Source organism: Diceros bicornis, chromosome 6, assembly GCF_020826845.1.
Source record: "Diceros bicornis minor isolate mBicDic1 chromosome 6, mDicBic1.mat.cur, whole genome shotgun sequence".
NCBI lineage: Eukaryota > Metazoa > Chordata > Mammalia > Perissodactyla > Rhinocerotidae > Diceros > Diceros bicornis.
In genome coordinates this window covers 20,235,061-20,251,320 of record NC_080745.1, presented here as the reverse complement: position 1 = coordinate 20,251,320, position 16,260 = coordinate 20,235,061, and the positions used below count along the sequence as shown (strand labels likewise).

General features: G+C 40.8%; 1 protein-coding gene across 1 annotated transcript in view; it reads left to right on the top strand.

The window, feature by feature from the left end:
• Positions 1-12,421: 12,421 nt before the first annotated feature.
• The window catches only part of EDARADD (EDAR associated via death domain), a 69,954-nt gene continuing 66,115 nt past the window's right edge, over positions 12,422-16,260 (top strand). Inside the window, exon 1 of the mRNA XM_058542969.1 lies at positions 12,422-12,612. Coding sequence (XP_058398952.1) covers positions 12,582-12,612 — 31 coding nt within the window. The 5' untranslated portion in view covers positions 12,422-12,581. The remainder of the gene's footprint in view (positions 12,613-16,260) is intronic.

Below are 16,260 nucleotides of genomic sequence, written 5' to 3'. Positions count from 1 at the left end.
CAAGTGTCTTCCACTAAAACTGCTATGTTACAGATGTGCCTTGTTGCTTTGATGTTGTTCATGCACAGGTCCTCTGCACTCTTGCTTGCCTTTGGTGCCCCCCACCTTCCCTCCCCGTGCACTTCCATCTCCTTGCTCCTCTTCATTATTTCCTCCCTTCATAATGTTCCCATGTTCCCCAGAGAAAACCTGACTGGATAAAAATCATTGAAAATAGCATAAATAGAATAATTTGCATTTTAAAAGGGATGAAAATAGTGTGACACAAAGGAGTGAAATGCTAATGGTGTAATCTCAGATAGGAAAAGTCTCAAATCATTTCACATATGCTAACCTCCAGTTATTCTTAAAATGGAAAAAAAGTCAATTATTACCTCTGTATTTATTTGAACATTTCATAGTCTGGAAAATGAGGAGAGTGAAGGAAAATTTTTCAAGTGACTAAATCTTTGCAAACAGATCAGTCTGTGAAACAGTGTTTGTGGAGGGGGCAGGTCAAGACTGATTTTGTTAAACAGAGACCTTTCTGAAAATCACTTCTAAATTTTTATTTACATTTTTTAAATTAAATAAGATATACATAAATAAATATTCACGTACAAAGTTAGAACATCACGGATAAACCTAGTCTCCTTTAAACATTACTCTTTCCCAATCCTGGTCCTTCCGCCATTGCCCAGAGATAGCCATTATTAGCCATTGTTATGAGTTTGGTATGTGTCCATTCTTTAAAAAAAAAACAGCTTTATTGAGGTATAATTGTCATAAAACCAACTACACATATTTAAAGTGTACAATTTGATAAGTTTTGACATATGTATATACCTCTGAAACCATCACCACAAGCTCTACGTGGTGAACATCTCCATTATCCCCAAAAGTTTACTCATTTCCCTTTGTAGTCTTTCTTCTCTCCCCGTCTTTGATCCCAGGCACCCATTGGTCAGCTTTCTGTCCCTATAGATTGGTTTGCATTTCAATAGGTTTTTATAAATAGAGTCATACAATATGTACTCTTTTTTTTTACCTGGCCTCTCTCAGTGTAACTACAGGCATACCTTGTGTTGTGCTTCGCTTTATTGCACTTCGCAGATATTGTGTTTTTTACAAAGTTAAGGTTTGTGGCAACCCTGCATCAATCAAGTCTATCGGTGCCATTTTTCCAACAGCATTTGCTCACTTCATGTCTCTGTGTCACATTTTGATAACTCTCGCAATATTTCAAACTTTCTCATTATTATTATTATATTTGTTATTGTGATCTGTGATCAGTGATCTTTGACATTAGTCTTGTAATTGTTTTGGGGCACCATGAACCATGCCCATATAAGATGGTGAACTTAATCTATAAACGTTGTGCGTATTCTGACTGCTCCACTGATCAGTGTTCCCCCATCTGTCTCCCTCTTCTTGGGCTTCCTTATTCCCTGAGACACAACAATATTGAGTTAGGCCAATTAATAACCCTACAATGGCCTCTAAGTATTCAAGTGAGAGAAATAGTCACATGTCTCTCATTTTAAATCAAAAGCTAGAAGTGATTAAGCTTAGTGAGGAAGGCATGTAGAAAGCCAAGATAGGCCGAAAACTAGGCCTCTTGAGCCAAACAGTTAGCCAAGTTGTGAGTGCAAAGGAAAAGTTCTTGAAGGAAGTTAAAAGTGCTACTCCTTATTGCTGATACGGGGAAAGTTTTAGTGGTCTGTGTAGAAGATCAAACCAGTCACAGCATTCTCTCAAGCCAAAGCCTCATCCAGAGCAAGGCTGTAACTCTCTTCAATTCTTTGAAAGCTGAGAGAGGTGAGGAAGCTGCAGAAGGAAAGTTCGAAGCTAGCAGAGGTTGGTTCATGAGGTTTAAGGAAAGAAGCCATCTCCTTAACATAAAAGTGCAAGATGAAGCAGCAAGTGCTGATATAGAAGCTGCAGCAAGTTATCCAGAAGATCTGCTAAGATATTAATGAAGGTGGCTACACCAAACAACAGATTTTCAGTGTAAATGAAACAGCGTTATATTGGAAGAAGATGCCATCTAGGACTTTCATAGCTAGAGAAGAGAAGTCAATGCCTGACTTCAAAGCTTCAAAGGACAGGCGGACTCTCTTGTTAGGGACTAACGCAGCTGGTGACTTGGATTTGAAGCCAATGCCCATTTACCGTTCCAAAAATCCTAGGGCCCTTAAGAATTTTTAAGCCCACTGTTGAGACCAACGCTTAGAAAAAAAGATTCCTTTCAAAATATGACTGCTCATTGACAATGTACCTGGTCACCCAAGAGCTCTAATAGAGATGTACAATGAGATTAATGTTGTTTTCATGCCTGTTAACACAACATCCATTCTGCAGCCCATGGATCAAGGAGCAATTTTGACTTTTAAGCCTTGTTACTTAAGAAATACATTTTATAATGTATAATGTATGGCAGCTGTGGCTGCCATAGATAGTGATTCCTCTGATGGATTTGTGCAAAGTAAATTGAAAACCTTCTGGAAAGGATTCACCATTCTAGATGCCATTAAGAACATTCATGATTCATGGAAAGTGGTCAAAATATCAACATTAACAGGAGTTTGGAAGAAGCTGATTCTAGCCCTCATGGATGACTTTGAGGGGTTCAAGACTTCCGTAGAAGAAGTAACGACAGATGTGGTGGAAATAGCAAGAGAACTAGAATTTAGAAGTAGAGCATGAAGATGTGACTGAATTGCTACAGTATCATGACAAAATTTTAATGGATGAGGAGTTGCTTCTTATGGATGAGCAAAGAAAGTGGTTTCTTGAGATGGCATCTACTCTTGGTGAAGATGCTATGAAGATTGTTGAAATAACAAAGAATTTAGAATATTACATAAACTTAGTTGATAAAGCAGCAGCAAGGTTTGAGATGATGGACTCCAATTTTGAAAGAAGTTCTGCTGTAGATAAAGTGCTATCAAACAACATCGCATGCTACAGAGAAATCATTTGTGAAAGGAAGAGTCAATCGATGTAGCAAACTACATTGTCGTCTTATTTTAAGAAATTGCCACAGCCGCTCTAGCCTTCAGTGACCACCACCTTGATCAGTCAGCAGCCATCAACATCGAGACAAGACCCTCCACCAGCAAAAAGACTCCTACTCACTGAAGGCTCAGATGATGGTTGGCATCTTTTAGCAATAAAGTATTTTTTTAATTAAGGTGTGTACATTTTTTAGATGTAATGCTATTGCACACTTAATAGAGTACAGTATAGTGTAAACATAACTTTTATATGTACCGGGAAAGCAAAAAATTCAGGTGACTCGCTGTATTGCGACACTCACTTTATTGTGGTAGTCTGCAACACAACCTGCAATATCTCTAAGGTGTGTCTGTATTTTGAGATTCATCTGTGTTGTTATGTGTATCAATAGGTCATTCCTTTTATTGCTGAGTCATATTCCATTGTAAAGATATACCACAATGTTTTTACCCATTTACCTGTTGATGGAAATTTGGGTTGTTTCTAGTTTGAAGCTATAAATAAAGCTGCAGTGAACATTTGTGTACAAGCCTTTGTATGGACATGTGCTTTTCAAAAACTTGGGTAAATACATAGAATAGCAAGATCATGTGGTAGATGTATATTTAAATTTTTAAGAAACTGCCAAATGGTTTTCCAAAGACGTTGTACCTCTTAACATTGCAACCACCAAGGTATGAGAGTTCCAGTTCCTCCATGTCCTTGCCAAGTCTCAATATGGTCAGTCCTTTAAATTTTAGCCATTCTAACAGGTGTTAAGTAATATCTCTTTATGGTTTTAATTAGAGTTTCCAAAAGACAACTGATGTGGGCATCTGTTCAAATGCTGATTTGCCATCTTCTTTGATGAATTGTTTCTTTGAATGTTTTGTCCATTTTTTTATTGGATTTTTTCCTTATAATTAAGCATTGAGAGTTCCTTTTATATTTTGGATAAAAGTCCTTTGTCAAATACGAGCTTTGCAAATATTTTCTCCCAGTAATGGTTGGTCTTTCCACTATTCTAACAGTTTCTCTAGAAACGTAAGAGTTTTGAAATTTGATGAAGTCCAGTTTTTCAATTTTTTTCTTATAGTATTTTTGGTATTGTACCTAAGAAATCTTTGCTTAACCCAGATAAGAAATCTGTTGTCATCCTTATTTTTGTCCCTCTGTATTGCATCTTTTCTCCTGTAGCTGTTTTAAGATTTTGTCTTTATTCGTGGCTTTGAGCATATTGATTATTCTGTGCTTTGGTGAAGTTGTTTTCATGTTTCTGGTGCTTGGGGTTCATTGAGCTTTTTGAATCTGTGGGTTTAAGCCTTTCATCAAATTTGGAAAGCTTTCAGCCATTATTTCTTCAAACATTTTTTGGTCCCCCTCCCTTTTTCCATTCCAGGGATTTCAGTTATATGTGTATTAGGGGACTTGAAGTTGTCTCACAGTTCTTTTTATTTTTTATTAAAAAAAAGTTTTTCTGGGGCCAGCCCTGTGGCATAGTGGTTAAGTGCGCACACTCCACTGCTGGAGACCCAGGTTCAGATCCTGGGTGCGCACCGAGGCACTGCTTGTCAGGCCATGCTGTGGCGGCATCCCATATAAAGTGGAGGAAGATAGGCACAGATGTTAGCCCAGGGCCAGTCTTCCTCAGCAAAAAGAGGAGTATTGGCATGGATGTTAGCTCAGGGCTCATCTTCCTCACAAAAAAAAAGAAAAAAAATTTCTCTCTCTGAGTTTCATTTTTGATACTTTCGATTGCTATATCTTCAAGTCAATCTTTTCTTCTGCAAAATCTTATCTGCTATTAATCCATTTTTTATCTCAGTATAGTTTTAATCTCTGAAAGTTCTATTTTGTTTTTTTTTAATATTTTCCAAGTCTCTACTTAGCTTGTTGAACCTATGGAATACAGTTATAATAAAAGTTTTAATGTCCTTCTCTGTTAATTCTGGGTCAGTTTCAACTGACCACTTTTTCTCCTCATTATGAGACTCTATTTTCCTACTTCTTGCAAGCCTGGTAATCTTTGTATCCCAGACATTGTGCATTTAGAGCTTGTTGAGTACTGGTTATTTTTGTATTTCTATAAATCTTTTTGAGCTTCTTGAGATGCAGCTAAGTTACTTGAAAAGAGTTTGATTCTTTTGTGTCTTGTTTTTAAGTTTTGTTAGGTGGAACTGGGGCAGTGCTTGCTCAGTCTAGGGCAAATTATTCCCCACCACTGAGGTAAGACCCTTCTGTGTACTGTATCAAATGCCCATGAATTATAAGGTTTTTTCCCAGTCTGGTTGATAGGAACAAGCACTATTACTGCCCTGAGTGAGCACCCTCTAACCCTCTCACATATTACCTCTAATCCTCCTTTCCCCAGCCTTGGATAATTTCCAATATGAAAGCACCCATCAGTAAGTGTTATGCTTAGTAGTCAAGGGGGACATTCTATGGATCCCTAGGGACCTATCTGTGAAGTCTTTACAGCACTCTGACCTGTGACTTCTAGCTGGCTTGGTCTCCTCTGACTTTCAGCTACATCTCTTCAAATAAAGGGAGTCCATCAGGCTCTGCCTGGTTCCCTTTCTCTGCGCTAACTGGAAATTCTCTCAAGGCAGTAAACTGGGGCAATCATGGCAATCACCTTGTTTATATCCTAGCTCTAAGGGCACTGTCCTTCTTTGCCTGATGTGCACTGCCTTAAAAACTGTTGTTTCACATATTTTGTCTCAGTTTTTTGTTGTTATTGTTTCAGGCAGCAGAGTAAATCTAGCTCCCTTTACTCTATCTTGGCTGCAAGGCAAAGTTGACACATATCCATTTTAAAACGTTTTACATGTAGTAATAGAAAATATATAGATTGGTTTGTGTCTGCCCCTCATATCATTCTGCAACTTGTTTTTCCATTTAAAATGTTTTTGAGCTTATTTTTTTATAACTTTCTATAAGATATTCCATTGCATGATTATATTATATCACATTTATCCATTCTCCTATTGATGGACATTAGGTTTGTTTCTGATCTTTGCTATTACAAACAATGCTGCAACCAATATTCTTATGCGTGACTCCTTGTACCATGTGTAAGAGTTCCTTTAGGGAAGATACATAGTTCAGATTGCTCTCCAATGTGACCATATCAATTTATACTCCTACAGTGTATGAGGATCTGTTTCTCCACAATCTTGCCCATATTTGATATTGGCAAGCTTTTAGGTTTTTGGCAATCCGCTAGCTCATTATTGTTTTAATTTGCATTTCTCTTATTTTTAGTGAGGTTGAATACATTTTAATATTTTTATTGGTCATTTTTGTTTCTTCCAGCAATTTTCTGTTTAGTCTTTGCCTAATCTTATATTGAATTATTTTTTATCATATTTTAATTTACTTAAATAAATGCTTAAAAATGTAGATACTAATCTTGTGTTTTATATATAAATTATATATTACATAATATTCTATTTTCTAATTATAAATACAACTATTTTATAATTACATTTATTTTATATTTTATAATTATAAGATAGAATATTGTATGTATAATTAATTTATCTAAGTTTATCCTCTGTTTTATAATTTTCTATTGTCTTATGGCTTAGAAATAAAATTTTTATCTGGTTAGGTTTATCAGATTTTTTTCTATGTCTTTTGATATTTTGCCTTATGAAAGCCTTTCTTGTTACTGAAGTTATTAAGAGATTCTCTCACATTCTCTCTTAATAATTTTAAAGTTAAATGTTTTGCAGTTAGATATTTAATCTACTTGAAGCTTACATCCGTGCATAGGGTAAGGTAGGGATATAAATTGCATTATTCAAATATTTAGAAAAATATCCCAATACTATTTTTTGAACTATCCAGCTTTTCATCATTTAACTGCCTCTATCATGTAGCAAGTTCCAAAAGGATACACAAGTCTGGGTCTTGAATTTTTTTTCTGTTCCATTAATCCTTTTTTACTTTTCTTGCACCAATACTCACTGTTTTAATTACTGTTGCTTTAGAATATCTTGCTATCTAGTAGGGCAAATCCTCTCTTTGTTATTCTTTTCCAAAGTTATCTTGAATTTACCCTTCCATATGAATTTGTAATCAGTTTCATGTTCCAAGAAAATCCTGTTAGTTTGATTGGGTTGTACTGAATCTATAGATTAACTAGGAAATCATGACTATTTTTACAATATTGAGGCTTCTTATCTATTAACTTGGTATAGCTCTCTATTTAGTCAGACTTATTTTTATGTTTTTCAGCAAAGCTTTGTAGTTTTATGGAACTTATTTCTAGTTACCTTATAGCTTTATTTGCTGCTGTTAATGGGATCATTTTTTTCCCAGTTGGTTTTTGTTGGCATATAGGAAAGCTGTTGGTGTCTGACATGTAGAGCTTTATCTCTCCTCTAAGCTCAATTCACTTATTAGTTCTAATAGTTTCTCAGTTGACTCACTTGGATGTAAGTCCACCATCTTGTCTTAGCTCAGAATAAATTCTAAATGACAACTTGTTAAATTAATTTTTTAATGATTGATGATTTTCTCGATTCCTGAGTCACCAACCTGAGCCTTTGTCTACATTCTGCGGGTACAAAGCACAGGAAATGGAGCTCTTGTGCCAACTATGCAATTTTTAGTTGGTCTATGATAGCACTGGGTTTTCTTCTCATTTGCCCTTTTCTCCTAACAACAAAAACAAAACAAAATCTCCTCCAGCTGACTTTATTTAGTTGGGTTTCAGGTTTTAATATATAAAGTTCATCTGTTTGAACAGATTTTCTCTCAAAATCTGGAGCAAGAAATAAATTGTTATATATAGAGATATCCACTGAGAAAGCAGCTGGAAATGATGCTCAGTATAAGAGCATCTAAGATCAAGGCATCAGGACACAACTGTGAGTGGTGAATGAGGATCTGGAGGCTGGAGGAAGATTTCTAGAATAAAAGTGCTCGCTGCTCAGCCACACCTTTTCTCCCTGTCTCTACTTTCTTCTCCGCATCTCCCACTCCCCACCCCTGGCATTCTAAGTGTTTTTAGCAATGTACCATACTGAGAATCACCCACACTGTGCCATTCTCTTTGTGGGAAACCAAACAGCACAAAAACTGTGGTTTTCTAGTTCATGCAACTTAATGGGTAAATAATTCAAAATAAGCTGGTAGTAGCAGTAGGCAAAAGAGATTTAATCTCTGGTACATAGAACGGCATTGCTTAAGCGAGAAGTAGAGGAGCCTTTAAGAACTATTCATACGTAAGTATATGCACCAGAATGCTGTGTCCCTGTCAAACAGGATTCAAATCAGCAAAAATGATATTTTACTTAAGTTTTTTAGTCCCTCTGTTATCATTTTGGAATATATCCTTTTTATGCATGTATGCAAATCTACAAGGCAATCAATTTGTCTGAGACAATGAATGCTTAAAAAGGCAACAAAAGAACATTTTAAATTTTCAGATATAAGTTTCCCTCACATTTGGACAAGGATGTGAATTCAGCTCTGTAATAAATTATAGTGTATTGTAAAGATTAAATGGTCTCTTGGCCTGCATTCTCTCCTTGCTCCATTCTATTCTACACACAGCTGCCAGACTAATCCTCCAAAAACACCAATTTTCATATGCCACTTTTCAAAAACTAGCTTCTTAGCTTCCTGTTGCCTGAAAAATAGTTTCAAATGCTTTTGTCTGGCATTCAAGGCTCTCTATGATGTGGTCCTCCTAAACATTTCACTCCTGCTCATTTCTTCCACCATGTACCAGCTGTGTGATCTCGGGCTAGTTATTTAAAGACTCATCTCCCAACTGTCCCAGCAAAGTTCCCACGCATCTCCTAGGCTCACTGGCTCATTCAGCAATGTTCTGAACGGCTGTTACTGGGTCCCATGCCAAGCCCTGGAATCAGGAGTCACGGGTGATGTTGCTACCACCAAATTGCATGGACTGAGGGTGGGAACAGTGGTTCTCCAAAAGAAAACTGGGCATTATATGAAAAGTTAGATGGCAAAACAACAGAAATCAACTACAATTGCCTTAACACACTCTGGACAAAATTTAACAAATATCTGTTCCAAAAAGGAGGAGATAAACTTATTAACTCTTACTTGGGCCTCTTCCACTATATACAATTCCACATGGGTATATCAAGCAAATTCAACTGAGTGACTGTCCCATTCTGGAACCTAAGGAGTCTCCTTTAGTCCCGAATCTGTACACTACCATTGCAGTTCTAGCCACTGTTATATAGATCAGACCCTTTTGGGGAGCCCAGTTAGCTGGGTTCATCTGTACACAATGTACGTACTCTTTGAAATAAGGAAGTATGTGGTTCAATAATATAACTTTTCATCTTAGGTTGCATAAATTTAAATAACACTTACCCAAAATGGTGTAAAATGAACAAAAACAACATATTCCATGATGAATCAAATAAAATATATTTTGAGTTGCTGTTTTCCCCATTTGAAGATAACATTTCTGATAATTGTCATTATCTGTGAAAAGACACAAGACCAACAGTTTTTTCCCTACTTAAGGTGGTAGCCATATGTCATGAATGAAGGTCTCAGAAATTGCCTGAAAGCTTCCATGGCAAACTGTCAGTCTGTGGGTAGTCACCGCCAAGCCACTTGGCTTCCATACATCTTCAGTGCCTTTCTTCCACACACACTCACACACATACACAAACAAGAGAGTGATAAAATCACAAATGTACAACTAACTACAGTTCTGTACCTACACTGTTAGCCACATTTAGTGTGATTCTGGAGGAGCAGGAACCAACTTTACGTCCAAGTCAGTCAACTCTTTCCCACAAAACTGAATGAAAAAACAAAGTCAGCATTTTTTTAAACCAGTGGCCACGTAGTAAAAACTGTACATCATTATCCATTCATTGAAAAAGTAAAGTCACTAGGATGGTATAAAGGTGTATAAAGGTGTATAAAGGTATAAAGGTGATAACCAGTGCCTTTTAACTTTTTGACGATGAACACTTTTTCTCTAAGATTGAGAATTATCTCCACTCTCTCTGTATGACCATTACCACAGTTCTGTAGTGAAACAATATTTGCAAATCTCTCTTGATCATAAACTCCTAAGAGTCAGGGCCTTCTCACTTTGGTTTCCCCAGGACATGGCATTTTGTTTGCAGGGGGTGGGCAGAGGGGCAGTTTAAAAACTACATTAATGGATGCTACCAGTCGATCCATTGATCCATGCTATGAACAAACACTATAATAAATATTGTTTTATTTCTTGTAACAAAGGCAGTAGGAGCTTCTCTCACTAAGTCTATTCCAAGGAAAGAATGAAAGCAGGACAGCAGCTGATTTATTTGTACCTATTATGTGACAGGTACTGGTGCAGGTATTTTTACATATATATTATTTCCTTGAACTTTTACAATCCTGCAAATTCTTACAGACTTGGAGTTTGCTAAAGTAATACAAACTCATGGTGACAAGCCCATGAGTCAAATCCAGCATGTCTGACTCCTTGATTACCAAGTTCACTATCCCCATTTATTGTGAGTCCGAGATTCTGAAGAATTTAGGTGCTATTAAGAAATGCTGAAAAAAAGTTCCCTTTGGGAACTCCAGTGGATGAGAATGTTTTTAAATTACTTCTTTTGTAAATTACAAAACAATAGCTCCCATTTGCATTACACTTTGTAATTCACAAAGTGTATGGGAAAAATAAAGATAATGATTATGTATGGTTACAATTCATAGGAAAGGAGGTACAAGGAAATGGAATGAAAGGCAATAATAACCCACGTACATGGTCGTCTCGCTTTAAAAAAACTAACCTTAGGGCTGGCCCCGTGGCTTGACGGTTAAGTGCGTGCGCTCCGCTGCTGCCGGCCCAGGGTTCGGATCTGGGCGCGCACCGATGCGCCGCTTCTCTGGCCATGCTGAGGCCGCGTCCCACATACAGCAACTAGAAGGATGTGCAACTATGACATACAACTGTCTACTGGGGCTTTGGGGGAAAAAATAAATAAATAAAATTATTAAAAAAAAAAAAACTAACCTTAAAATGCATTTCAGCCATCCATCTTCTATTTGATATAATAAACAATGGGAATGATAAAAAGATGAATTATAGTTCAGGGTTTTAAAAAGCAAACTAGCTTTAGAGCAATTCTTGAGGTTGTGTTGCTAACAAGGTAGCCCAACTTGATATGTGGTTCCTGACAACCTACCTCAGAAGTAATTCATAAGTACAGAAAGAACCACAAACCAAACATCAGAATGGATTCTAAGAGAAAATACCTTTAAAAAAAGTTCCCTTGCTATCAAAAGGCAGACCAAAAAGAAATTTATCCTCCCACCCACAAATTCCCCAGAAAGCTTTTATCTGGAAAGTTTTGCTCTCTTTAGACACACAGGGGGGCCACGGCATATTCCAGAGAACAAAACGCTAATCTGGAGGGTGCCATGGGTCTCAGGACTACCAAACAGATGGGGAGAGCACAAAGCAAGCTCCTGGTGACCAAGAGGGTCTGTAGACATTTGCTGCTTTCCTGCATCTTTCAGAGCTGAGTTTTTAGCCAGAGGCTGCTCCTTTATGATAAATTGCTCATATTGTACACTAAAAGCCATTACATTGTCTCTTTCAAACCAATCCCTATCTTTCTGTTTTTATGTGTGAAAGCAGACATAGTTTATTTCAAACCCTGAAGAGATTCCTATTGATTTTAACTTGCCTGTAACCTTTGTATAATTCATGATTGATGATAGATTTAATTAGAGTATAACCATCTTAAACATATTCTTAGTAAACGATTCCAATCTGTGCTCACGTAAGCAATTGGTATAAAATCCCTTTTAGTAAACCGCGGTTTTTTTAAGGACCAAGTCAGCATTTCCGAGAGAACCCCAAGCTCTTTTTTCTAAAGAGGCTGTGCGAGTATCAGGCGCTCTCTCTTCGCTGCTTTGTGTAGCACTTACCCTGGAGGTCATGCAGTAACTATTGCCAAAGAAAAATCAAAATAGAAATTATTAGCGTGTGCCATCATGCAGCGGCATACTCTGCCTGAAGATCAGGAAATTGTTTAAATATCAGATCGCCGGCAGGCATCTCAGCCCAGACCTGTGTGCGGAGAGTTGTGTCCTGGCTGAGGGCGTCTTTAGGAAGTCAGGAAAGCGACCCGCGACTGCAGCCGGGTTTTAAGGCTAATAATTCCTTCGCGGTCTGTCTTGGGCAGCAATCGCGTGGGCTCCGCGGTGAGACCTGCTCAAGGGGGACCTGGGCGCGGGGCAGGAAAGACGCCCGCAGCGGGCGCTGAGGACGCCCCGGGCACCCGGGGGTCGTCCCTGTGCCCCAGCCCCGGCCCACGGCACCCCGGCTCCCGCCCAGCGCCTCTGGAGGGAGGGACGGAGCGACACGCGGAGAAGGGATTTTGCTAATTGCCAAAGCAGGAAGTGAGCGCGAGGAAGACGCGGCGGAAAGCCGGGGAGGAAGAGGAGGTGGAGGAGGAGGAGGGGCGCGCAGAGCCGGGGAGGTGTGCTCCGGGTGCGTCGGAACAGCACGACTTTCCATCCCTGCAGTCCCGCTCTCCTCCCCTGTCCCGGAGGGCGCCCAGCGCGGCTCGGGCGCTCGTTGGCCCCAGCCCGCCCCCATGGCTTCTCCGGACGACCCTCTGCGTGCAGGTAAAGTGACACCGCGCCGCGCCCTCACCTGGAGCGGGCACCGCGGGCCGGGAACTCGCGAGGCGTCCGCGGTTGCGGCGGGGCTGTCGGGGCCGAGCCTCCCTCGGACCCCCGAGGGGCGCCCTGGGACGACTCTGGACCCCTGCGCCCGACCCGGGTCCGCGCGGGGCCGGGCAGGGGACAGCGGCGGCGCCTGGGCCCCGAGGGCACGGCGCTAGGTTCCCCCCTGCGAGAGGCTGCTATCACCGCGGGGCGCGCTGGCCGCCTGCGCTCTCCACGGACCCCTGTCCCTCGTCTTCCTCACGCGTGCCTAAGACGCTCCTTCTCTCTTCCCACTCGGTGGACTTAGCCCCTTTGTTCTGGTCTTCGGATGCCAGGTTGAAACAAGTCCCTCTGGCAGAAAAGAGCGCGGGGGGTATTTCGTTTATTCCTTCCAGGCTCTCCCTTTCTCCCTACTCACGTGCCCTCACCTTTCACTCTTTCTCTCCTCATTTCACTTCTATCAAATGGTTGTATTCTAAATATTGGCCCTCCGAGCTATTTCAAGAACTAGTATCCACAAAACCAAGTGGCTGATCCCGCCTATGGGATCCCACCTGTGGGATCCCAGCTGTAGTGCCTTTGATTAGAATGGCCCCTAGGGCCAGCCCAGTGGCACAGCGGTTAAGTTCCTGCCTTCTGCTTCCGTGGCCGGGACCCCCAGTTCGGATCCTGGTCGCGGACCTACTCACCGCTCATCAAGCCATGCTGAGGCGGCGTCCCACATAGAAGAGCCACAACTCTACAACTGTGATACACACTGTGTACTGGGGCTTTGGGGAGAAAAAAAAAAAGTGGAAGATTGGCAACAGATGTTCCTGCAGGGTCACTCTTCCTCCAAAAAAAAAAAAGAATGGCCTCTAGTTCTGTCCTTATTTTAAAATATTGTGTTTGTGCCTGAATCTAGATTTTTCTTTAATCTCTCACTTCAATTTACAATCCACCTCAGACTTTACCTTCCAAGAATTCTCTATCCTTGTTCTCCCGTTACCCAGGCCCGATCCTCAGTAAATGTTTGTTGAACACACAAATGAGTGAATGATATATCCCCCACAGCACACTGGAGCTTTTAGTTTTGTTGAAGTTGGAAAGGCTAGGGAGAGAACCACGTATACAGATACAGAACTGGGTATAACTGCTTAAATAAACGTGTTTCCGTTTTATTTTTATTTATTTATTTTATTATTTTTGTGTGTGTGTGAGGATCAGCCCTGAGCTAACATGCATGCCAATCCTCCTCTTTTTGCTGAGGAAGACTGGGCTAACATCTGTGCCTATCTTCCTCCACTTTATATGGGACGCAGCCACAGCATGGCCTGAGAAGTGGTGCATCTGTGCAGCGCCCAGGATTCGAACCCGGGGCCACCAGCAGCGGAGCGCGCACACTTAACCGCTGCGCCACGCGGCGACCCCTATTTTATTTTTGCATTATTCCGTTTTATTTCCTGGGATCTGGCAGGGACAGAGTTTGAATGTTCCATCCTTAATTTGTGGCTTGAGCAGTTAGGAGAAGGAGACAGTAAGGATCAGCAGGTAGATCAGAAGACAGCTAAATTGGCATTGTGATGTGCTGGGTTTGGGAGAGTTTCCTGGAGATTTTATTTAAAGAAAAATGTAAATTCTTCTGTAACTGGGGGATGGTAAACATTTTATGGATTGGAGATGGAAAATAAATTGTCTGGATATCCTTCCCCTTCCCCCATACCCATTGTTAGGAAAAACAGAAGGGGAAATAAAGAGAGAAATCCTCCCACTCCTCATCCCCACTCTCAACTCCACATCCACTTCCTCTTCTGAGAACCTAATTGACAAGGTGCCAAGAGGTGTTAGGACAGATTTTACTAACAGTGGTTTCAGATCTCAGTAAGTGATGATGGTGAGGGGGACTCAAAAAGATCTTGATAGGGATCCATTGAATGGGGATAAATGCAAAATCTGCTTGGGCCTCCCAAAATCAATGGCATCAGAGGGGGCCTGGGAAACACAGTTTAATAGTGACACAATGTATAAAAAGCCTCAGTGAGTCAATAGTGTGGTGAGGCCACCAGGGCAGCTAATATAATCTCAGATGACTGTAATAACACTATAGGATCTAGAATTCTCGTGATGGTACTCTTAGTCTGCTTGGCCCAGCCAAAGTGGATGCTTACAACCTGGAACAAATGGTCAACCTGGAACAAAGGGACTTGGAAATCCTAGCACATGTGGCATGATGTGAGAACTGAGGATATGATGATAGGAGGGTGTCATTTGGAAGGAATCTGTCTACTTGACTTTAAGAGATAGAAAACACACCTGTAGGTGAAATCTTTTTGGCTTCTACAAAGAGGCTAGAGGCCCCCCAAGGTAGAGATGTTGTCCCTTACAGAGATGTTGAAGAACATATTCAGGCATCTAAAAGGTGTCCTCCTGTCCATTCCCACTCTGGAATTCTATCAATAAGATGAGGGTTCCTCCATTTAAAAAAAAGATTTGAAAACCACTTTCCTTTTCTAACATCTCACTTAGTTTCTGCGACCTCCAGGACACCCTCACGTAGCCCTTCCATTTCTGTAATGAAGCCGTAGATGGTGCCAACATGTGGAACTTGTTAAATGGAATTTTCACTTCTCCACCCCAGACCAAGTTACCATACTCTCTAGCTGGATTTCCTACACTCACCTCCCAGCTGGTATTTTCACACCCACTCTTACCTTCTACCAACCCGTTCACCAAAAGGTGGCCAGAGTGACCTTTTAAAAACAAATCGAGGGCCTGCCCGGTGGCGTAGTGGTTAAGTTCACACGCTCCGCTTCGGCGGCCGGGTTCGCAGGTTTGGATCCGGGTCGCGGACTTATGCGCTGCTTATCAGGCCATGCTCTGGCAGGCGTGCCACATAAAACAGAGGGAAATGGGCACAGATGTTAGCTCAGGGCCAATCTTCCTCAGCAAAAAGAGGAGGATTGGCAATAGATGTTAGCTCAGGGCTAATCTTCCTCACCAAAAAAAAAAAAAAAATCAGATCCTGTCCTTCCTCTGCTTAGAAACCTGCACTGACTTTCCAACAAATCCTCAGTCCTTAAGTGGTTTCCATACTCTGTACATCGATCTCTACCTGTCCCTTCAACGGATTGGTGCCTGTTCTGTCCCCAGCTCTCTGCACTGCAGCCATACTGCCTCCTTGTGTTTCCTTGAGAGCCCTTGTACCTCCTGCCTCCCAGCCTTTGCACAGGTTGTTCTCACTGCCTGGAAAGCTCCCTTCACCTCCCCCCACTTCAGTTACCTCCTCCTTATCCTTCAGATTTCAGCTCAAAAGTGATGTGGATCAAGCCCCACATTATACACTCTCGTGCACCCTGTACCTCTCCTTTCTAGCACTCATCACTGTTTCTAGCTGTGATTATTTCACCACTCTCTCTCCCCCATTAGACTATAAGCTCTTGGACAGAGTGCACGTCTGTTTAGCTTGGCAGCTTATTTTGAGCACCTGACACAGTAACCAGCACATAGTAAGCCCTGGCTAAATACTATCACCTCAGTGAATGAATGAAAGATATGAATTTTAACCACATATGCTTCAAACTGTGGCAGAAAAACTCTTCCCATATTGGCATCTTAGGAACTTATTCA